This window comes from Loxodonta africana, chromosome 18 (assembly GCF_030014295.1).
Source record: "Loxodonta africana isolate mLoxAfr1 chromosome 18, mLoxAfr1.hap2, whole genome shotgun sequence".
Taxonomy (NCBI): domain Eukaryota; kingdom Metazoa; phylum Chordata; class Mammalia; order Proboscidea; family Elephantidae; genus Loxodonta; species Loxodonta africana.
Window position 1 is genome coordinate 39,664,412 of NC_087359.1, and position 22,927 is coordinate 39,687,338.

The 22,927-nt window shown below is 51.5% G+C and overlaps 1 protein-coding gene across 1 annotated transcript; it reads left to right on the top strand.

The window, feature by feature from the left end:
• Positions 1-288: 288 nt before the first annotated feature.
• On the top strand, positions 289-21,961 carry PDK2 (pyruvate dehydrogenase kinase 2). The gene is made up of 11 exons (XM_064271212.1): positions 289-545; positions 2,645-2,786; positions 15,407-15,478; positions 15,975-16,159; positions 16,810-16,899; positions 17,089-17,166; positions 18,823-18,899; positions 18,988-19,086; positions 19,294-19,401; positions 20,166-20,279; positions 20,893-21,961. Exons 1-11 carry the CDS (start codon positions 428-430, stop codon positions 21,031-21,033), a joined length of 1,224 nt encoding a protein of 407 aa, XP_064127282.1. The 5' UTR covers positions 289-427; the 3' UTR covers positions 21,034-21,961.
• Positions 21,962-22,927: the final 966 nt, after the last annotated feature.

Genomic DNA, 22,927 nt, shown 5'->3' on the forward strand with positions numbered 1-22,927 from the left:
AAGGGAGGAAATTGGAGGGGAAAGAAATTAAAAGGCTCGAAGGACCTCTGGGAAGAAAGGAGTTAACCCAGCCTCCGACCCTAGAAGGAAAGGGAGGAGTTAAAGATCAGAGGCGGACTGGCCGCGCCGCCCTCCGAAAACAACAGGCCGCCGCGGGCTGGGACGGGGTTAAGCAGGCGGGCCCAGAGGGAAGCCACGTGCCGGAGCGGAATGTTACTGGTTCTCCCGTAGTTGTTTGCACATGGCCATTGGCGACGTCGGGGCGCCACAACGAGCCGATTGGCTGGGGTTCAGAGGCCCCCGCCGGGCCAGGGGAAGCTGGCGGCCGAACCGGGTTGCTGAGGCAGGCTGGACCGGGCTGGGCCGAGCCGAGCGCGACAGCTACGCGTGCTGTGACAGAGTCGGAACCCGAGCCGCGGCCGCCGCCATGCGCTGGGTCCGGGCACTGCTGAAGAATGCCTCCCTGGCAGGGGCGCCCAAGTACATTGAGCACTTCAGCAAGTTCTCCCCATCCCCGCTGTCCATGAAGCAGTTTCTGGACTTCGGTACGGAGAGGCGGGAGGCAGCTGGCACCGGGGCACCGAGAGGGGCAGCCGGGGGATGATTTGGGGTGATTGGAGGGGTCTAGACAATGAAGGATTAACGAGGAGAAGAGAGGCCCTGAGTGACGGAGGAGGGTTGCTAGGAAGGGTACAGGCAGGAAAAGGTTAACGGGGAGGAAAGGGAAGACCGAGGCCTGAAAGGGTTAGGGGCGCCCCAGCTGAAAAGAGACTGTGAACTGAACTACTAATGGGAAGGGGGAGGGGGGAGGGCACTGAGAACGATGGGTCCAAGGTTTCTTCCTGGGCTTTGTGAGGGGTCTTGGGGAGTAAGGGACAGGGGAGGGGGGGCCATTAGGGTAGGAAGGGAGTAAGGTGACATTCTAGCACTAAAGGGTTAATGTGGCATTATGATGACTCTAAGAATGGGGATAGAGAGGAAATGGGGGGTGCTAGTGGAAGTAACAAGGAAGAGTTGGGGAGGGGTAGCCATCTGGAAGGAGGAGACCTGGGCTGGGCATGGAAAGGTTAGACATTCCTGGATAGACTGAGAGAAAAGCAGGGAGCAGTTGGAGAAGGGGGCTCTCTCAGAAGAAGATGCCAACCAGAGAGGGAGCTCCTGACCAGTAAACCCAATGAAGGATGAAGGATGTGGCTCCCAACCGTCCTGGTGGGCAAGGACACTTGAAGATCAAATCTGCCCCAGCCTGGCACCCTGTCCCTAGCTTGGCAGGGCCCTAGCACCATAAGGTGAAGTCAGGTCGCTTGTACCCACCCTTGGCTGCTTCTGGGTTCTTGGGCCAGAATCACCCACCACCAGCATCTGGGGGTAGCTGTGGGGCAGGAGCAAGGCGGTACCAACCTGCCAGTTGAAGCAGGCATTGTGTAGGCTCTGTCTGTCCACACAGTATTTCCATGGTGCCAGCTGGAGGTTGGGAGGGGGTGCCCAGGTCTCTGAAGGAGCCCTGGGGGTGCTGTGGTTAAAGTGCTTGTCTGTTAACTTAAAGGTCAGCAGTTCGAACCTATGAGGTACTCCGGGGAGAAAGATGTGGCAGTCTTCTGTAAAGATTTACAGTCTTGGAAACCCTATGGGGCAGTTCTGCTCTGTCCTACAGAGTCCCTGTGAGTTAAATCTATTCAGTAGCAATGGGTTTTGGCTTCTCTTGGCCCAGGTCTCTGAAGAGTTGAGAAGATAGTGCCTGGCTCAGGTTACAGCTGCGTCACTGACAGGAAGGGGCGGGGAGGGGGCAGTCAGAACACAAGGGCACCTGTTGCCCCAGACTTGTTTGCCCACCTCCTGGGCTTTTGAATCTTGAGCTTCCCCAGTATGGGAAAGCTTCTTGGGCCCACCACTAGCCCCAGCAACTGTCCAGCCCAGACTGGGCCCCAATTAGAAAATGTTGCTGCTGGGAGGGGCCCACAGTAGAGTTCAGTCTGTTCGTAGTATAGTGGGAGAAACAGACCTTCAGAAAGATGGTGACACACTCTGAGTGACAGAGTTGGAAGGAGAGCCTGGACTAGAACCCAGGTCTCCTGACTCTAGGCCATGGCCTTATTCAGACTTCCAAGCCCTCTTCTTAAAGACAGGCCTCGGTTTGGGGCTGCTGTCCTTGGGCCCTGTTTGCCTTACAGGCAGGCATTAATGCAGGGTGCCACTCTGCAGTGGGCATCAGGAGCAGCCTGGAAGAGACCACACTGGGACCCTGCAACCGCAGTGGTCCCGGTTTAGTCCCCCACCCTGGGTAGGGATAGATTTCCCAGACTGCTCTGCCCACCTGGATCAATCCCCCAAAGTGAATGTCCAGAAGAAAAGAGAAGACTGAGGTGACTTAGGCCAGAGGCCGCTCCAAGTGGGCCCAGGGATGGGTGGCCCTGTCCCCCATGGTTAAAGGTTCACCTGGAGGTGGGGAGAGGATGCAGCCCCCTGGAAGGTTAGGCATGGTGTATGGAGGTTTGAGCATGCAGGGGAGGAGACCTGTGTTGCTCTGTGCTCTTGGTCAGGCTGCTTCCTCTCTGAGCCCTCAGTACACGAAGAGCCTGACTGACCTGTCCTCTGGCTCTTCTAGTTTGAAGTTCTTGGGCTCACCCCTCTCTCCTTCCCCCAGGGTCCAGCAATGCCTGTGAGAAGACCTCTTTTACCTTCCTCAGGCAGGAGCTGCCGGTGCGCCTGGCTAACATCATGAAGGAGATCAACTTGCTTCCTGACCGGGTGCTGAGCACACCCTCGGTGCAGCTGGTCCAGAGCTGGTGAGACCCCTGGCCAGGGCCCTGCACCCTCCCACTCCATTGCCAGGTGTCCCTGGGCTCAGGGATGGAGGCTCCATGCTCCCAGCAGCCTTGACGGGGTGGGGGCAGAGCAGAGGCACAGGGGCTCAGGGGGGCCAGGGAATTGCCCAAGGTCATGTGGGAGTCCTAGGCCAGAGCAGGGACTAAGATCCAGCTCCTACCCTCCAGTGTCTACGGGACAGCCTTATATTCACCATCCTCCTTTCTCCAGAAACCCAGGATCCGTAGTTTGGGTAAATCATAGTTGGCCCAAGTCCTGGGACATCGTGGTTTTCACAGCTAAAATTCCAAATCAGACTGATGTCAGCATTAGCCACAGCCCTGGCCCTGGAAGCCCAGCATGTGCTATGTTAGGCTTTGCCTTTGTTGAATATTTATCTGGGTTTACTTTTTGGAAAACAGAGAAATAAGACGTGTCAGATGAACAAATTATACCATCCAGGCTATAAATCAGACTGTTTTAGATGTTGGAAGACACTCAAATAGGCACAGGGATCATGTAGAACCCACCCCAAATAGCCTTGAAGGGCAAAGACCAAAGTTTCTTGCATGTAGCAGCAGCAGAGGGAGATTCTCAGTAGAGTTCACTTAAGAAACTGTTCAGAGTTAAGTAACAGGATGACATTAGCCAGTGGCCGGTCACATGAAGCAGCAACATGGGTTTGCTCCATGACTGAGCATGGAAATGGGTAATACTCATTGGTCTTGAGCAGCACTCGTGTAGAAATCTTCTGCTAGGTTTTCTAGACTTGTGATATGGTGTGTGTGTGGTTTCGTTTTGGATTCAGGACTGTGCACTGAAACGTTTGAGCCCAGCGTTGTGCTTGATCTCAGAAAACAGCAGCAGCTGCCTTTGGGGAGCCCGTGATCTCACAGGGAACACAGAACTTCTCAGCAAGGCGGGGGGACTAGGTGCCACGTAGAGAGCGGTAGGAGCAGTGAGCTGCTAGAGAGTTAGTTTTCTTTAAATTAAGAATTAGAATATTATTTAAAAATAACATTGGTTGGAGTTGTTTTCTCATTGTAGGAGTATAACATGTTCACTTTGACATTTGGAAAAAACACAGTAATGTAGCTAGAAGAAAATGCCTCCACCCCATAACCAGATACTGTTAAGGTTTCTGAAGATTTTTTTGGTGCCCTTCTAGCATTTTGTCTATGCATGGGCGTGCATATAAATGACTCCTTCTAATTAAATGAGATGAAGTGTTTCACACACAAGGCCAGGCACATGGTAGGTTACTGGAATCAGAAATTGCGGGGGAGTTGAAATGGGCACAAAGGCACAAAGGGCCCTACGTGCGCCACAGACTGAGAAGGAAGGGAAGGGCAATCCAGGCCAAAGGAACAGTGTATGCAAAGGTGTGGAGGCAGGAAAGGGCCTGCTAGGGTGTCCGAGAACGTACTTTGTGGGTATAGTGCTATTAGTACAAGCGGTAAAGATGGGGTGGGGGGACAGAGGGCTGAGCTTCACATTCATGAAGCCCAACCAGGTCACCCCTTGCTGGGCCCTGCCTCTCAGAGTTCTAGGACCTCTGAGCCAGCAGCAGTTCCCGCCACAGGGTGGTGTGGAAGTCACAGGGAGGAAACAGAAGGTGCCATCTGTTCTCCCCAGCCCTCCTCCGGTTCTGTCCGGCTGACCTACCTGGCCGCCTCTCTGGCTGGTCTCTGACTCCAGGACAGGGCTTCTCAGGCCCCTCCCTGGACACTGTGTTCCTCGGAGAGCCAAGGGTAGGTGTGGGGAGCTCCTGGCTACTGACCTCCCATGACTCCCCCAGGGCCTCCACAGAGTCCCTTCCTGAAAATCAGTTACACGTTTGAGGCTTGGCCTGACTTAGTCTTCCCTCAAAGCTTGGAAGTGGTATCAGGCAACAGCAGGAGGAAGTGAAGTTAGACAAGAGAGAACACTTCCCTAGAGGATGTTTTAGCTTTGAGAAGAGCAGGCCAAAGACTGCTAAATAATGAGTGTTCTAATGCACTAAAGAGACAGAATGGGCATTAGCTACAGCAAGAGAGACTAAGGTTGGAGGCCAGGAAGGACTTCCTGACAGGCACGTGGTGGCCGTCTACGGGAGAAACTCCTGCCACCTTGGATGATGGAGGTGGTGGAAATGGGCATGGTCTGCACAAGAGGCAAGAGGCGCCTCATCAGGGGGCCTGACAACAGGGCCACTAGCCTCAGAGTCTGTTGAGTAAAAAGCATAACCTCCCTTAGGAAAAAGAAAGGTCCTGTGTAAATGCTATTGTTAGCAGTGGTGATAGTTAACCCGTGTAATAGTTAATAGTTAGTATGTATAATAGCTAATGGAGTTTTCACTCAGCTGGGCAAAGGTACTAGGCAAGAGTCACTGTAGGCCAGTTAGAATTCCTGGTTCTAAATAAACAGAGAAAATATTGAAGTTGTAAGCAATTTCATTTTACTTGGATCCACAATCAATGCCTGTGGAAGCAGCAGTCAAGAAATCAAACGCACTGGGCAAATCTGCTGCAAAAGATCTCTTTTAAGTGTTAAAAAGCAAAGATGTCCTCTTGAGGACTAAAGTAGCCTGACCCAAGCCGTGGTGTTTTCAGTCACCTCATATGCATATGAAAGCTGGACAATGAATAAGAAAGACAGAAGAAGAATTGATGCCTTTGAATTATGGTGTTGGCAAAGAATATTGAATATACCATGGACTGCCAGAAGAACGAACAAATCTATCTTGGAGGAAGTACAAACTGAATGCTCATTAGAAGCAAGGATGGTGAGACTTCGTCTCACACACTTTGGACATGTTATCAGGAGGGCCCAGTCCTTGGAGAAGGACATCATGCTTGATAGAGGGTCAGTGAAAAAGAGGAAGACCCTCAAAGAGATGGATTGACACCGTGGCTGCAGCAGTGGGCTCGAGCATAACAATGACTGTGAGGATGGCACAGGACCGGGCAGGGTTTCATTCTGTTGTACTGTACACAGGGTCGATATGAGTCAGAACCGACTTGACGACACCTAACAACAACAACAACAACAGATAAACCTGATACATTATTTCAACCGGACAGACTTGGTAGAGTGGGACCACTGGAAGTGTGAAAAGCCCTGAGCTTGGCATCAGCATGTTTCGTTTTGAGCCTTTCTGCTACCAAATTACCACTGAGTCAACTACAACTCATGACAGCCCCATGTGTGTCAAAGTAGAACTGTGCTCCATGGGGTTTTCAATGACTGATTTTTCAGAAGTAAGTCACCAGGCCTTTCATCCAAGGTGCCTCTGGGCGGACTTGAACCTCCAACCAGTTAGCAGCTGAGTGCGTTAACCTTTTGCACCAGTTCTTGGCAAGCCATACGGCCTTTCTGAGCCTAAGATTCCTCATCTGTAAAATGGGGACCAATTCTTTCTCTAAAGGTCAAATGCCACCGCTGAATGTGAAGGGGTGTGGAACTCTGTAAGGGCAGCAGTGTCCCCAGGCTCCTGGATAGCAGCACCCCCAAGCCAATGATGCTATTATTCTGTTAATATGGAGGTTCTGTTGGGCAACCTGGTAATAACAGTGATGATGACAACAACAAACACACCTTGAGGGCCTGCTGTGTGTCAGGAACTTGTCTAAGTGTTTACACGTATCAACACTTGTAATCTTCACAACAACGTCATAAAGTAGGCCTTGTTATTCTCTCTATTGTAGAGATGAGGAAAATGAAGCCCATAGAGGTTAAGTAGCTTGTCTGTATAAAATCACTCAGGTAGACTGGTGGAAACAGTTAACGTGTCTGACTGCTAACCAAAAGGTTGGAGGCTTGAGTCTACCCAGAGGTGCCTTGGAAGAAAGGCCTGGTGATCTACTTCCAAAAAAACTAGCCATTGGAAGCCCTTTGGAGCACAGTTCTTCTTTGACACATATGGGGTCGCCATGAGTCAGAATCAACTCCACAGCAGCTGGTTGAGAAAGTGGCGGAGCCAAGATTTGGATCCAGGCAGCCTGCTCTGGAGACTGCATTCTCGAAGAGAAAGGAAGAATGCTGTGTTCTCAGGCAGTGACATGCAGTCAGATCTCTCCTAGGGTGGGGCAAACTGCTGTGGCCCTAGGAGCTGAGGCGGAGGTTTCTGACGTCTGTAGAGCAGAGAATAACCACCAAGCCAGGCTAATGCCTAGCCTGCTGGGAGCTAGCCATGGTTTCCTTCCCCGTGGGGTCTCCTCTGTATGAGGACTCACCTCTCAGGTCACAGCGCAAGTCAGTAGGAGAGTAGGGTACACTTGACAGAAACGGGTTTGACAGCCCGTGTTGCTGGAGCGCAGAAGGGGCCATCTTTACTCGTCAGGAGAGAAAGCCAGCCTGAGGAATCCTGTGGAGTCAGTGGAGATTTGATTCCAGAAAATGGAGGGTTACACAAGAGTTGCAGAGTAGAATCAAATGACAGTGAGTCAGTCCTGTCACTAAGAGAGGCTTTGTGGGAGCGGTAGGGGAGGGGGTAGGAGACGATATGGCTGTCACTTCATGAACCTCCTTTGCTGCCTCTTGGCCAGGTGTGTGGAGCCCAAACTCAGCCTATGGGAACCCCACTCCCGCCCCTCAGGAACCAGTCATTGCCCTTGAGAAGAATAACCACCACAGCGCAGTGGCTCCACCACACCCCCGTGCCAGCACGGCGCCAGGGCTTTAGGTCCACCATCTTATTGACTCCCTCAGCCATTCTTTCCACAATCGTAATAGAAGCGAAGTAGGAATGACTACTTATTGAACGTGGACTCCATATCATCCTCTTCAGTCTTTACCACAGTCCCACGAAGTGCTTACTGCTGCGAACCCCATTTTTCAGATAGGCACCGTCTCTTAGAGTGGCTTCTTAGGGCAGAGCCAGCAGCGGAACCCAAATTTGCCTGGCTGAAGACCCGTGCCCTGCCTGCCTCCCCTCCCCAGTCACATCTGCCACCTCTCCCCAGTGTATCGAGCCACCCCCCTCTTATGGCCATCAGCTTGTTCACGCCCCTTCCTTACAGCCGCTGCAGATACTGGCAGGGGTGCGTGCGTGCACAAACACACATACACACACACACAGCATTGACAGGCGCCAACATCCACAGGCACAAACAGTCCCCCACTCACCAGACACACTTCTGCTCCCACACATGCCTGCGCACACCCTCCTTCCTACCACCCACACTGGTTACCATATCCATCTATTCTTCTGCTTCTCCCCATCTCACCCCTCCTGCCTCCTCAATCCGGGGCTCTGGACTGGCTAGAAAACAGGGGCTGTCTGTCAGACAGGAGAGCCCCAGAAGAAGAGTCTAGGTGGGTTCCACACAACCTGGGACTAGAGAGAGGAAGCTCCAGATTTGACCAGGGGAGTGGTGGGTGGCCTTGTTTGCTGCAGAGCCCAGCAGGCCCAGGGACCTCAGGCCTCCCTAGAGCTTTATGTAGGCCCCACTGCCTGCTCAGCCTAGCTGAGGCCATAAACCTGGAAGGGATGAGTCTGCACTACACTGGGCTTCCAGGCCTCCCAGAGCTAAGCTCAGTTCTCTGTCTCACTCTGGGAGGTGGCGGAGGGGAGGGGGGGGAGCGTAGCCTGGGACCCAGCATTGCACCATTCCCAGTGTCTCTGCCTTTAGGACCAAGATCTGATCCAAGGGCGAGAGCTGGTGTGCCAGGTTCCTGGGGGCTTCAGGGTGGGGTCAGGGCCAAGGGTCCTTTGGGAAAGTCCCTCTCATTCTGTCCTCTCTCCCTCCCAAGAGTACACTCAGGACCACTCGCCTTTGGGGATCCAGGACAGGGATTCCAAACTCTGCTTCATAGAAGGAGAAAGGCCTGGGGCTGGCCGCTGTCCGGGATACCCACGTTGGCAGGCTCTGCCCATTGTTGAGATCCATCCTAGTGACTTTGCTCCACTTCAGTGCCTTGTGACCAGGCCTAATCTCTGCCCTCTAGGGTTCACTGGGCAGCCATACAGGGGTGGTGCCATGCAGGGGTGGTGCCGGATGCTGGGACTCTGACCTTGCCCCTCCCACAGGCCTCTGGCCAAGCACAGGCAGCCTTCTAGGCCTGACCCCCTCCCTCCTCGCCCCTAGCTCCCTTGGAAACGGGTTCTAGGGCCCCCACTCTCCAGCCTATCTCTCCTTCCTCTTTCTACCTGCCCGCTAACATTGCACATTTGCAGGTTCTCTCCCCCAGTCATCTCTCCCTCCAAGAAGCATATCAGCATGAAGCTTTATCCCAGGCATTGTCAGGGAACAAAGGATTTGGAGTCACACAGGCCTGGGATAGAGAATCCCAGCTCCACATATCAACTTTCCCATCTGTAAAATGGGCCAGCAGTAGCACCCACCTCACAGGGTTATTGTGGAGGTTAACGTACAGGGAGCAGGTAAGCACAGAGCAGAGTCCTGGCCTAGAGTCGGTACCCGGTCAATGCAAGCTTCTGTCACCATTGATGTCAACAGCACCATCGCTGTTAGGACGAGGGTAGACATTGAGCCATGTGGCGGAGACTTGGAGTCAGACAGACCTAGGTTTCAATCCCAGAGTTGCTCCTTACTGTGTGGCCTTGGGCATATCACGTGACCTCTGTGGACCAGTTTCCTTGTCTGCAAAAAGGGGGAAATATTACATGCTTATCAAGGCTGTTGAGAGATGAGATGAGAGAGATGTGGGACTCTGAGCACAGGTGGGCATTAATGATCACTTGGTAAGTGTTGGTTGTCGTTATTCTCCTGGGAGATTGAGGTGAGGGCCTAGAAGTGCCATGCTGATTGTCCTGGGGGGACTGGGGGTGGGCGGGGGAGGGCTGGCTCTTCTGACTTGTAGGCTGGACTCTGGGGAGGAAGATGTTCTTTTCTGCTGCCTAGGCCTCGCCCGCCGCCACTTCACCGACTAGGACGCCTTATCTCCTGTGTGTCAGGAGCTATGCTGGGCCCTGGGTGGGGAGGGCAAGGAGGGAGTACTGGGGCTGAGACAGACCCCACTCCTGCCATCAGCAAGCTGTGATGCCGCTTCCCAGGGCATGGCAGATTAAAGCACGGTGTGATTTAGAGCCTGCTCCCAGTACAAGCAGTGGAGAGTGTACTGCCTGGGGACTCAGAGGACGTACTCAGCTGTCCGCAACGTGGGAGCCACTATTTAGAACAAGATCAAGCACTTAGAGAGCACTCACTATGTGATAGGTACTGTGTTAACCATCACATTTCATCCTCACCAAAAAGCAGTAGAAAAAAAAAAAGGACGCAGTTGCTGAAACTACTTAGGTACAACCAAACTCCTTATGGGATTAGTTCTCTTGGTTCAAAGGCTTAAGATCATGGCTTCATGGGACTGTTCAGCCAGTTGTCCTAACAGCTGTTTTTAGAGTTTCTGTTCTACCCCATCTTTGTCTAGAGAAGCAAAACAGTAAAGCATATAAATATATACAGAGAGAGATTTATGTCAAGGAAATGGCTCATGCAGTTGTAGAGGCTGGAAAGTCTCAAGTCCATGAGTCAGACTGGAGGCTTCTCCTGGCTCAGAGGCTGCAGAGACCAACAAATCCTAAGACTGGCAGGCAGGATGGTGGATAAGCTGCTAGTTGAAGTCCCAAGAACCAGAGGTCAGATGAACAGGAGCCAGCTGCAGGATCCAGGGTGAGGAAAAGCCCACGAGCCTTGCCATTAAGTTCAGGTATGTTGGATGCAGGCCACACCCCCAAGGAAACTCCCTTTCAACTGACTAGCTACTCACAGCAGATCCCATCATGGAGGTGATCACATTATATCAAATCTCATCATGGAGGTGATCGTATCATCATAGGACTGCCAAACTATATCGTAACTGCCAAACCAATGAGAATCATGGCCCAGCCCAGTTGACACACAACCTTAAGGGATCATAATCCCCACGTTCAGTGAGTAGTGCCTGGGGCTTTAAAAGCGTGCAAGTGATCATCCGAGATACAACAATTGATCTCTATTTGCCTGGAGCAACAGGGGAAGAAGGAGACCCAGAAATTGGAGAAGGAACTGGACTGTAGGTCTAATTGCTTGCATGAACTACTTCCTGCTTTGTCATGAGACCAGAAGAACTGGATGGTGCCGGCTACCATTACTGAATGTTTTGATCAAGGACTCGATGGATGAGTCCTGAGAAAAAGTGGGGAAATGTGAAACAATTTCAAATTTCACATAGAATCCAGACTTGCTGGACTCATTGAGGCTGGAGGAATCCCTGAATCTGTTGCTCTGAGAAAATGTTTGAAACCTTGAACCAAAACTATCCCCTGAAGTCATCTTCAAACTAAACAACAGTTTAGCTGAATTAGTAAGGAATGTTTACCCTGGGCGTTGAGCTCTTTTAAGGAATTAACTACTTCAGATCAAATTGACAACAGTAACTCTAAAGCATTGATGAGTAGTTTAAGGGACAATGGTGATGAAATAATATGGGGAGAGAGAATGAGAATGGTGACACAATGTTAAGAATGTAACCAATGTCATTGGGGCGGTACATGTAGAAATTGTTGAATGGGCATATGATCTGCTGTGTATATTTTCACCAAAAATAAAATGTTGTTGTTAGGTGCTGTCAAGTTGGCTCTGACTCATAGCGACCCTATGTACAACAGAACGAGTCACTGCCCAGTCCTGCACCATCCTTACAATCGTTGTTATGCTTGAGCTCATTGTTGCAGCCACTATGTTAGTCTACCTTGTTGAGGGTCTTCCTCTTTTCCGCTGACCCTGTACTCTGCACAGCGTGATGTCCTTCTCCAGGGACTTATCCCTCCTGACAACATGTCCAAAGTATGTAAGATGCACTCTCGCCACCCTTGCCTCTAAGGAGCATTCTGGCCGCACTTCTTCCAAGACAGATTTGTTCGTTCTTTTGGCAGTCTATGGTATATTCAATATTTTTCGCCAACACCACAATTCAAAGCGTCAACTCTTCTTCGGTCTTCCTTATTTATCGTCCAGCTTTCACATGCATATGATGCGATTGAAAATACCATGGCTTGGGTCAGGCACACCTTAGTCTTCAGGGTGACATCTTTGCTCTTCAACACTTTGAAGAGGTCCTTTGCAGCAGATTTGCCCAATGCAATGTGTCTTTTGGTTTCTTGACTGCTGCTTCCATGGCTGTTGATTGTGGATCCAAGTAAGATGAAATCCTTGACAACTTCAATCTTTTCTCCGTTTATCATGATGTCGCTTATAGGTCCAGTTGTGAGGATTTTTGTTTTCTTTATGTTGAGGTGTAATCCATACTGAAGGCTGTGGTCTTTGATCTTCATTAGTAAGTGCTTCAAGTCGTCTTCACTTTCAGCAAGCAGGGTTGTGTCATCTGCATAACGCAGGTTGTTAATGAGCCTTCCTCCAATCCTGATGCCCCATTCTTCTTCATACAGTCCAGCATCTCGTATTATTTGTTCAGCATACAGATTAAATAGGTATGGTGAAAGAATACAACCCTGACACACACCTTTGCTGACTTTAAACCAATCAGTATCCCCTTGTTCTGCCCGAACAACTGCATCTTGATCCATGTAAAGGTTGCTTATGAGCACAATTAAGTGTTTTGGAATTCCCATTCTTCGCAGTGTTATCCATAGTTTGTTATGAGCCACACAGTCGAATGCCTTTGCATAATCAATAAAACACAGGTGAACATCCTCCTGGTATTCTCTGCTTTCAGCCAGGATCCATCTGACATCAGCAATGATATCCCTGGTTCCACGTCCTCTTCTGAAACCAGCCTGAATTTCTGACAGTTCCCTGTTGATAAACTGCTGCAGCCGTTTTTGAATGATCTTCAGCAAAATTTTGCTTACGTGTGATATTAACGATATTGTTCTATAATTTCCACATTCGGTTGGATCACCTTTCTTGGGAATAGGCAGAAATATGGATCTCTTCCAGTCAGTTGGCCAGGAAGCTGTCTTCCATATTTCTTGGCATAGACGAGTGAGCACCTCCAGCGCTGCATCTGTTTGTTTAAACATCTCAATTGATATTCCGTCAATTCCTGGAGCCTTGTTTTTTGCCAATGCCTTCAGAGCAGCTTGGACTTCTTCCTTCAGTACCATCGGTTCCTGATCATATGCCACCTCTTGAAATGGTTCAATATCAACTAATTATTTTTGGTGTAATGACTCTGTGTATTCCTTCCATCTTCTTTTGATGCTTCCTGCATCATTTAATATTTTCCCCATGGAATCCTTCACTATTGCAACTCGAGGCTTGAATTTTTTCTTCAGTTCTTTCAGCTTGAGAAACGCTGAGCGCGTTCTTCCCTTTTGGTTTTCCACCTCCAGCTCTTTGCACATGTCATTATAATACTTTACTTTGTCTTCTCGAGAGGCCCTTTGAAATCTTCTGTTCAGTTCTTTTACTTCATGAATTCTTCCTTTTGCTTTAGCTGCTCGACACTCAGGAGCAAGTTTCAGAGTCTCCTCGGACATCCATCTTGGTCTTTTCTTTCTTTCCTATCTTTTCAGTGACCCCTTGCTTTCTTCATGGATAATGTCGTTGATGTCATTCCACAACTCGTCTGGTCTGCGGTCACTAGTGTTCAATGCATCAAATCTATTCTTCAGATGGTCTCTAAATTCAGGTGGGATGTACTCAAGGTCATATTTTGGCTCTCATGGACTTGCTCTGATTTTCTTCAGTTTCAGCTTGAACTTGCATATGAACAATTGATGGTCTGTTCCACAGTCGGCCCCTGCCTTGTTCTGACTGATGATATTGAGCTTTTCCGTCGTCTCTTTCCACAGGTGTAGTCAATTTGATTTCTGTGCGTTCCATCTGGTGAGGTCCATGTGTATAGTCGCCGTTTATGTTGGTGAAAGAAGGTATTTGCGATGAAAAAGTCAATTGGTCTTGCAAAATTCTATCATTCGATCTCCAGCATTGTTTCTATCACCAAGGCCATATTTTCCAACTACTGATCTTTCTTCTTTGTTTCCAACTTTCGCATTCCAATCGCCAGTCATTATCAATGCATCTTGATTGCATGTTTGATCAATTTCAGACTGCAGCAGCTGATAAAAATCTTCTATTTCTTCATCTTTGGCCCTAGTGGTTGGTGTGTAAATTTGAATAATAGTCGTATTAACTGGTCTTCCTTGTAGGCGTATGGATATTATCCTATCACTGACAGTGTTGTACTTCAGGATAGATCTTGAAATGTTCTTTTTGACAATGAATGCAACACCGTTCCTCTTCGAGCTGTCATTCCCAGCATAGTAGACTATATGATTGTCTGATTCAAAATGGCCAATACCAGTCCATTTCAGTTCACTAATGCCTAGGATATCGATGTTTATGCGTTCCATTTCATTTTTGACAATTTCTAATTTTCCTTGATTCATACTTTGTACATTCCAGGTTCCTATTTTTTTATTATTAATGGATGTTTGCAGCTGTTTCTTCTCATGTTGAGTTGTGCCACATCAGCAAATGAAGGTCCTGGAAGCTTTACTCCATCCACGTCATTAAGGTTGACACTACTTTGAGGGGGCAGCTCTTCCCCAGTCATCTTTTGAGTACCTTCCACCCTGGGGGGCTCATCTTCCAGCACTATATCAGACAGTGTTCTGCTGCTATTCATAAGGTTTTCACTGGCTAATGCTTTTCGGAAGTAGACTGCCGGTTCCTTCTTCCTGGTCTGTCTTAGTCTGGAAGCTCAGCTGAAACCTGTCCTCCGTGGGTGACCCTGCTGGTATCTGAATACCAGTGGCATAGCTTCCAGCATCACTGCAACACACAAGCCCCCAAAGTACGAAAAACTGACAGACACCTGAGGGAAAAATAAAATAAATATTAAAAAAATAATAATAATAACCCTCATTTATTTTCCTGAACCAGGGCCTAGAGAGGTTCCATGACTTCTCCAGGGCCACACAGTTAGAAGTGGTTGAGCCAGAAATGGAAGTGGGCTGAGCCAGCTCCAAGCCTAGTTCTTTCACCGTCTGCTGTATAAAGCAAGAGAGGGAAGAGCAGAGGCAGAGACGTAAGACTCTTGAGTAGTCACAGCATCAGAGAGTGGCAAGAGCACCAGAGATTTCTGCCTCCTAATTACACCACTTACCGGCTGTGGGACTACTTCACACCTCATTTGAAGAGACTGTAAAATGGAGCTGCTGTTCTGCCCTCTTACCTACTGGGGCTATAAGACCAGTTGCTGTAGACTCAGTTCTGACTCATGGCGACCCCATGCGTGTCAAAGCAGAACAGCGCTCCATAGGGTTTTCAGTAGGTGATTTTTTGGAAGCGATCACCAAGTCTTTGTCCCGAGTGGACCGAAACCACCAGCCTTTCGGTTAGCAACTGAGCACATAAACCAGTTGCACCACCCAGGGAATTTACTATGATTTCTAGGATTCCAAAAAGCAAAGGCACTATAAGGGAGGCCAATAAATTAGAAGTTTTCTTACATAACTTACTGTGTTGTCAGGGAGGCTCATACACAAATGAAACGGATTGACAAGAACTGTGACACAGCTTATCAACCAGTACAGCTGTGTGGTGCCCACAGAAGGGTCAGGACAAGAGTGAGGTGCGGCCGAGTGAGGTGAGAAGGGCACCTGGCCCAGCCCAGAGCTGAGATGGATGTTCCGTCTTGTCCCCAAACACAGGTATGTCCAGAGTCTCTTGGACATCATGGAGTTCCTGGACAAGGACCCTGAGGACCACCACACCCTGAGCCAGTGAGTGAGGTTGGGGTAGGAGGGCAGGTGCAAGCAAAGGGCGTCTGGGGTCACAGCCCTGAGGGAAGGGATTTGAGGGTAAAAATGCCAGCAGGACAGAATAGCCCCTGCCCTGAGGGACATCCAGTCTGAGGGGGAAGACAGACAGCTTTAGGGAACCCAAAGTTTGATGGAAGAGACATAGATTCCATTCTTGGGAGAGACCTAGTCTTGGGGGAGACAGCCTCTCCCCTCAGTGTGCGCTGAGCCTGATGGGAGAGATACAGGCCTTGCCCTTGGGGAGCCCTGTTCTGAGGAACTGAGAGCTCTTGGCTTTTGAGCAGGGAGGCTGTGAGGCAGGCAACTGGGTGATGCAGGGTGGGATTCTGGGAAGAGAGGGGAGGGTATTGTGTATTGATTGGGTCTGGGCGGAAGAGTGGGTAAAGATGCTGTGGGCAGGAGTCCGAGGGGTGTCCCCAAGGGCTGGGGAGGAGCAGACATCTCCCCTTTCCCACAGGTTCACTGAAGCCCTGATCACCATCCGGAACCGGCACAATGACGTGGTGCCCACCATGGCGCAGGGCGTGCTTGAGTACAAGGACACCTATGGCGATGACCCCGTCTCCAACCAGAACGTCCAGTACTTCCTGGACCGCTTCTACCTCAGCCGCATCTCCATCCGCATGCTCATCAACCAGCACAGTGAGGGGGTGCTGCCTGCTGGGGAGGTGCAGGGTCACCCGGGCTGGGCCACCGGGCGGGCGTGTCATCAGGCACCGGGGACGCTCGGGGACCTGGGGCTGTTCAAAACCTAAAAAAAGGCACTGACTCCAAAATATAAAGAGAAAACCGCAACTTGGAAATTAATCAATATTTAAATGTTTACAAAATGGAAAATTATGTCACCTTATGTCACCTTTTTGAAAAGTGTGAAATTCAGTATTCATAGAAACTCTCATTCCATTCCAGAACCGTTTGTTGTTTAGAGTTCCATATTTCCAGTATTTACTATGATTGTTGAGAAAGCGTAGCCAATCGCAAATCAAATGAATTCATCAGGCTCAAATAATTTCAAAAGCAGGATAGTAAAAATTTTTTCTAAATGTTGTAGCAAAAGAAATTTAATGTGGACTCTAGGTGTGTTTTAGTGCAAGACACGATAGGAGGAGAGACTTCTGGAAGAAGGCTTCAGGCCTCCGAAGGTGTAAAAGTGAAGGGGGGGTCGGTGTGCATCTGGAGGATCAGAGCCCACAGAGGCACAGAAATAAAGGCAGGGGGCTGGAGAGCCCTGGGGGAAGAGGGGATGCTGGGGACTGCTCTGTAGCCTGCCAGCAGCACCTTCTCGTCCACAGCTCTGATCTTTGATGGCAGCACAAACCCAGCCCACCCCAAACACATCGGCAGCATCGACCCCAACTGCAATGTCTCTGAGGTCGTGAAAGGTGAGCCATCCCCACTGTGCCTGGCCCACAGGGAGCCCTGGGGGCCCAGAGGGTGACCCATTCCCCAGTGGGTGGGGCCACATCCCTGTGGCATTAACATTGGTGATGCGATGCCCAGTGGCAATGCCAGGAGGACTGCCTGCTGGGTGGGCTGTGCCCCTCCCCTGAATGGCCCCTGTCTTCTCCCAGATGCCTACGACATGGCCAAGCTCCTGTGTGACAAGTATTACATGGCCTCACCTGACCTGGAGATCCAGGAGATCAATGGTGAGGGCAGGCGCATGCACACCTCTCTCTCTCTCTCTCCAGGGCTGGGGATGGGGGAGGGAGGTGAGGTTGGGGAATCAGGAACGTAGACTGTTTTCTGGACAAGGGAGAAGCAGAGCTTTTATAAAGCAGTGTGTTATTATTATTAATTCCCTTGATAAACGTTTACTAAGCATAAACAAGACAAGCCAGGTCCCTGTTCTCATGAAGCTTACATTCTTGGCCCTGGGGCAGTTGGGGAGTGGGACCCCAATGAACAAATAGATAAAGAAGATAATGTCGGATCATAATCAGTGACAGAAAATAAAACAGTGACACAGAGCATGGTGGGGCAGGGTGGTATATTAGATGGCATGTCAGTTTGGCTGCTTTCCCAGAATCTAATAATAGTGGCTTAATTAAGAGAGACATATACCTCCCTCCAGCCCCTGGGCTGGCATGGTCAAAGCTGGCTACCCACCGCCATGTCTGAGTTCCCCCCTGGAGGAAGAGGGAAGGATATGGAAGGGAGGGCCTAGGGGGTGGACACCTCACTTCCATAAGCCACCTGGCTACATGTAGCTGCAAGGGAGGCTGGGAATTTAGAAAATAGCTAGGCAGCTATGTGCTCAGTTAAAATTGGGGAGGGAGGAGTTCCTGAACCAGGAGGAGAAGGAACGAATGAATGTGAGAGGGTGGCTACAGGGGTCCTAGATTGGATAGTGCAGCCAAGGAAGGCCTCACTGAGGAGGCGACACTGAAGGACCAGTGTGATGGGGCTGGGAGGTTGAGGGCGATGAGTTGGAGAGAGAGGCAGGGGTGTGCAGGGGCCACGGACAGGAGTAGGGGTTTTGAGCATGGTGGGAAGCCATTGGAGGATGTGAAGCAGGGTGACAAGAGAGTCTGACATTCTAGTTAGAGGTTGAAGGAGGAGGAAAGGACCCAAGTGGACCAGTTAGGAGGTCATTGTAGGAAATCCAAGTAAGGGGATGTAAAGGCGTCAGGGATGGAGAGCAAGGGGCAGATTTGGTAATTATCTTAAAGGCAGAAGTATCAAGATTTGCTGATGAGAAGGGAGGTACCTAGCTGTATAGGGGAGAGAAGCAGGGGCCTGGAAGTTATCTCTACCCTATCCCTCCCCCACCTGCTCCTCAGCCACCTCCATGCCTGTGTACCTGAGGTGTTTCATGCCTCTGTACCTAGAAGTCACCTTGTTCACATCCTAATCTTCCCTTAAGGCCCTGTTCTAGCCCAGCTTCTCCAGAAAGCCTTCTTGGACCTCCAGGACAAGGTAGCTAGGCATCTTCCCTGCTCCAGGTCTGCTTCTCTGTTGTACTGTCTTATAATTATGTGGGTGCCAGAGACTGGCGGGGCAGTGACAAATCAGTGTAATCAAGTGTCCCCAGGGTCCAGCCCAGTGTCTAGCACACAGTTCTGGGTATACACCTGATGGATGGATGGATGGACGGACATTGTATGATGGATGGATATGGGATGGACAGATAGATGGGCATTGAATGAGTGGATAGATGGGTGAATGAATATTGGATAAATGGACGAGCAGATGGATGGACAATGAGTGGGTGGTTGTGCGTTGGATTCTAGATACTGGGTGAATGAACATTGAATGGTGATCTCTTGACAATTTCCTGTTCTTCGGTCTTGACTTTCCTACAGCATCCAACCCCAGGCAGCCAATTCACATGGTCTATGTCCCCTCCCACCTCTACCACATGCTTTTTGAGCTCTTCAAGGTGAGGAGACTGAGGGATGGTCCTTTGGGGACCCTGGGGGTTAAGACTAGACTTCTCTCACTCATCTCTTACCTCGTTCCCTCTATAGAATGCCATGCGAGCAACAGTGGAAAGCCACGAATCCAGCCTCGTTCTGCCCCCCATCAAGGTCATGTTGGCCTTGGGAGAGGAAGATCTGTCCATCAAAGTATGTGGCCCTTGACTCTGGGGACCAGGGAGCAATGGGGGCGGGGGCTTCCCACCTGCCAGGAGCTAGGGTCTCATCTCCTGTATGGGGGGCTCAGGGCAGATCCTGGGGGTAGGGATGACCATGAGGTGGTCAGAGGTGCCAGGCGGTGGAGCTGTGTGGAAAACGCAGCTGTGGAGAGCACCTGACATGTCCCATCTCCCCCAGATGAGTGACCGAGGTGGGGGTGTCCCCTTGAGGAAGATCGAGCGACTCTTCAGCTACATGTACTCCACAGCACCCACCCCCCAGCCTGGCACTGGGGGAACCCCGCTGGTGAGATGGCATAACTCCAGCCCGCCTTCTGCCTCTCGGGAAGATGCTTGTCTCTCCTTTCATCTCTTCTCATCAAATTGTCACCCTGCCCCATTTCTCACTTCCCTACCTCCCATGGCCTCTCATTCTTCTGTGACTCCATGTGGTGGCACTTGTCTCCCTGCCTGCCCCAAGTCTCTGGGCCCCCCCATTCCTGCGCCTCCCATCTCTCCCCAGCCTGCACTCATCCAGCTGTCTGTCGAGTGTCTGTCTGTCACCTTCCCTATTCTCCCTCTCCCCTATGTGTTTCCTCCACTGCATTAACTGCCTTTCTCTGGACGTTGTTCAGTTTACCAACACCTCCCTGTCAATTCCCAGGGGAGAGTTTATCATCCCGTTTTAGAGATTGGGAACTCGAGGCTCAGAGGAGCCCCATGACCTGTCTGGACTGGTACCCAGGGCTTCTGGCTACCTAAGCAGGGCTCCTCTCCCTGACCCACATACTGTCCCCACACATACTGTCCCCTCCCTGTGCCTCCTCAGCCTTCCTCCCTCCACCCGACTGATTTCCTTCATCCCACACACACCCCGCTACTGCCTCAAAGCTTTCTCTTTCTCATGTCCCCTTTGTGCCCCAGCTCCAGAATCCCGCCCTGCGTGACCATAGCTGAGCACCCTTCACCCTACATCCATGCCCCCCTCACTCCCCACACCAGTCCCTACAGTCCCCAGGAAGCCAAATGCCTGCCACCTCATCACCCCACTCCCCTCCTGCCCCCTTGCAGGCTGGCTTTGGTTATGGGCTCCCCATTTCCCGCCTCTACGCCAAATACTTCCAGGGCGACCTGCAGCTCTTCTCCATGGAGGGCTTTGGGACCGACGCTGTCATCTATCTCAAGGTGAGGCCCTGTCTGTGGAGCAGCTTGGGTGAGGGGTTTGCCCCGGCCATTAGGTTTGACATCTGTCCCTCCAAGCCCTTCTTGGTCCTGGACTCTGAGAACCTGAGCTCAGCTGTAGTTCCTCAACCTGTGTCACTCCCCGACATACACACAGCTGGGCACACAATTTCAGGGAGTCTACAGCCCAGGATTAAGACCCTGTTCTGGGTCCCTTGACATGTTGGACCTTGACATGTTGGACCTGGGAGGCGGGAGAACCACAGAGATCTTGTTATCCAGCTCGTCATGCTCAGATGGGAAGACTGAGGTTCAGGGTTGGTGACCTTCCTCAAGGTCATACAGCACAGCATCCTTCCCCTTCCCCTCCCCTTTCAGTGGGCAGCTTTCTTGAATGGGCAAGGGTAGGACACAGAGGGACAGTCTTTCCTGGGTCTCTCAGGGCCTGGGGTCCTTGTCTCTCCAGTCTGGCATATGGGCTGGGCTGATTCAGACATGGGGTGGGACAAGTTGGCCACGGTCAGTGTCCATCACAGCCCACCTTGGGGAAGGGGTGCTGTGGTGGGAACGGGCAAGGTGCAGGGAGGTGGGGGAGGCTGACCATGATGCGCTCCAGGCCCTGTCCACGGACTCGGTGGAGCGCCTGCCTGTCTACAACAAGTCGGCCTGGCGCCACTACCAGACCATCCAGGAGGCCGGTGACTGGTGTGTGCCCAGCACAGAGCCCAAGAACACATCCACCTATCGTGCCAGCTAGGGGCCCCAGCTCATCTGCACCTGAGAGGATGGACTACTGTCTCTAGGACTGGCCACCATGGTGACCCTTTGTCTCCCCAAGGCCTGGGGTGGGGGTTTTCCCTGATGACCAGGTTCTGCCTCTATCACTGCAGAGACTGGTCTGTAGTGGCCCCTAAGTGCCAATCTCTGTCTCCATGGAGATCTCTACCTGGTCTCCCTGGTGTCCAATCTCTGTGGGTGAAGCCTGAGAGTTGGGGAACATCTCCACCTTGATGGGGTATCCCAGAGATACTTTTCTCTGGCAGTCCTCTCTGAGACCAGACTGTCACTTTTTCCAGGGGTCCTGGGTCCCCTCACTGCCCTACAAGCCCTGACCTTTCATGTGGATGCCCCTGCTTGCCTTAATCCCCTAGTCCTGGTCCTGGCCCATTGTGTTAGAAGGGACTGGGTACCCCAGATCTGGGGTAGTGGGTGGGGAAGGGAGTTGGGCCTAGGGACGCCCCTTTGGGGACCTGGTCCTGCAGCCTCTCCCTCCACTCTAAGCTTTAAGGTCAAGGTTGCAAAGGAGGGAAGGGTCTCTCTCCCAGGGCCCTAAAGTGGAAGAACTTGGGGAGCCTGGGAAGTTGCCTGTCCAGCCGACCTACACGAGGCCCTGCAGTGGCCTTAGCAGTGTTCTCCCCCTTCCCCAGACCTTCCTCCGCGTCCCCACGTGCACACACCCACCTGTCCACACAAGGTCCCGCCTGAGCTCCAGACCCCAACTCCTGCTGTGCCTAGGTGCACACGTGCTTGGGGTGGCTTTCTCCCTAGAATGTTCTATGTACAGAGCTAGTTTTATAACCCTGAATGACCCCCTGCCCCTAGCACATGGGGTTAAAGGTGTGTGCTTCTCCCAGTGGCTATGATGGTAACAGTGACATCCACAGTAAAGAGGAAACTGAATGAGACTGTCGCCTGGCTGCTTTTCCGTGGGGCGGGCCACACACACCCACATGCACACTGAGGCACCTTGGGACCAACAAACGACACACTCGGGCATCCTGCCCAACTCAGTGTGGATCACAAGTAAAACACCAGCCAATGCCATTCATTCAGAATGCCTGACAGCCCAGCAGCCAGGGACAGATGCATCACCCACCCTCTGCACAGCCCAGTTCTCCATGAGCCAGCCAACCCCCCAAGAGGGGCAGACAGAAAGGTCACTGGCACATCATACGTGTTTATTGAAATAAACTGAGAATCGCCTCCGCGTTCACATGCAGGTGGGCCCCCATTATAGCGTCTGACACCTTCAGGGACACAGGTGCCTTCCAACCTCTCCCAGCCCCTCCAGCCCTCAGCAGCCCCAGATGGTGCCAATGTCCCCATATCTCAGTCTCCCCCAGAAGCCCCTCTTCCAGCACAGGTGGCAGAAGAGGAAAGGGCTGAGTCCCAGGGACAGGGCCCTGGGTATATCGGGGTGGCCCTTAAGCCACAGCCTCTGGGCCTGAGGAGGCAGGCTCTTAGGGATAGAGGAGCTCGCCCGCACCCCTCCGCAGGAATGAGGGGAGTCAGCATGCACTGGTACCTATCCACCCCTCCAGGCACATGGGAGGAGGTGGGGGGGGTTCCAGTCATAGGCCCCTGACTTGATTGATAACTCTGGCCAGGGGCCCAAAAGCTGGGCTAACTGCTGGTCAGCACCAGACCTGTTCCTCCCAAACATTCCCTAACAAGGACAGGACTGATGCCCGTCCCCAGGACTGCTGTGACAGACTGGATGGAGCCGGCCCATCACCCCCATTCACAGGGCTGGCCTCACCCTCCCAGTAGCCAATGGAACCAGAGCCTGCAGAGCGACCAGTTCTGGGGCCCACTAAGGCCCTGACAGGGACCAGGCAGATGGGGGAGGGCTGATAACCCTTCCAATCCAG

Coding starts and splice junctions, on each gene's coding strand:
- PDK2 (XM_064271212.1), top strand. CDS start 428: ATGCGCTGGGTCCGGGCACTGCTGAAGAATGCCTCCCTGGCAGGGGCG. Junction 16,160..16,809: donor CATGCTCATCAACCAGCACA/GTGAGGGGGTGC, acceptor TCTCGTCCACAG/CTCTGATCTTTGATGGCAGC. Junction 18,900..18,987: donor TGCTTTTTGAGCTCTTCAAG/GTGAGGAGACTG, acceptor TTCCCTCTATAG/AATGCCATGCGAGCAACAGT.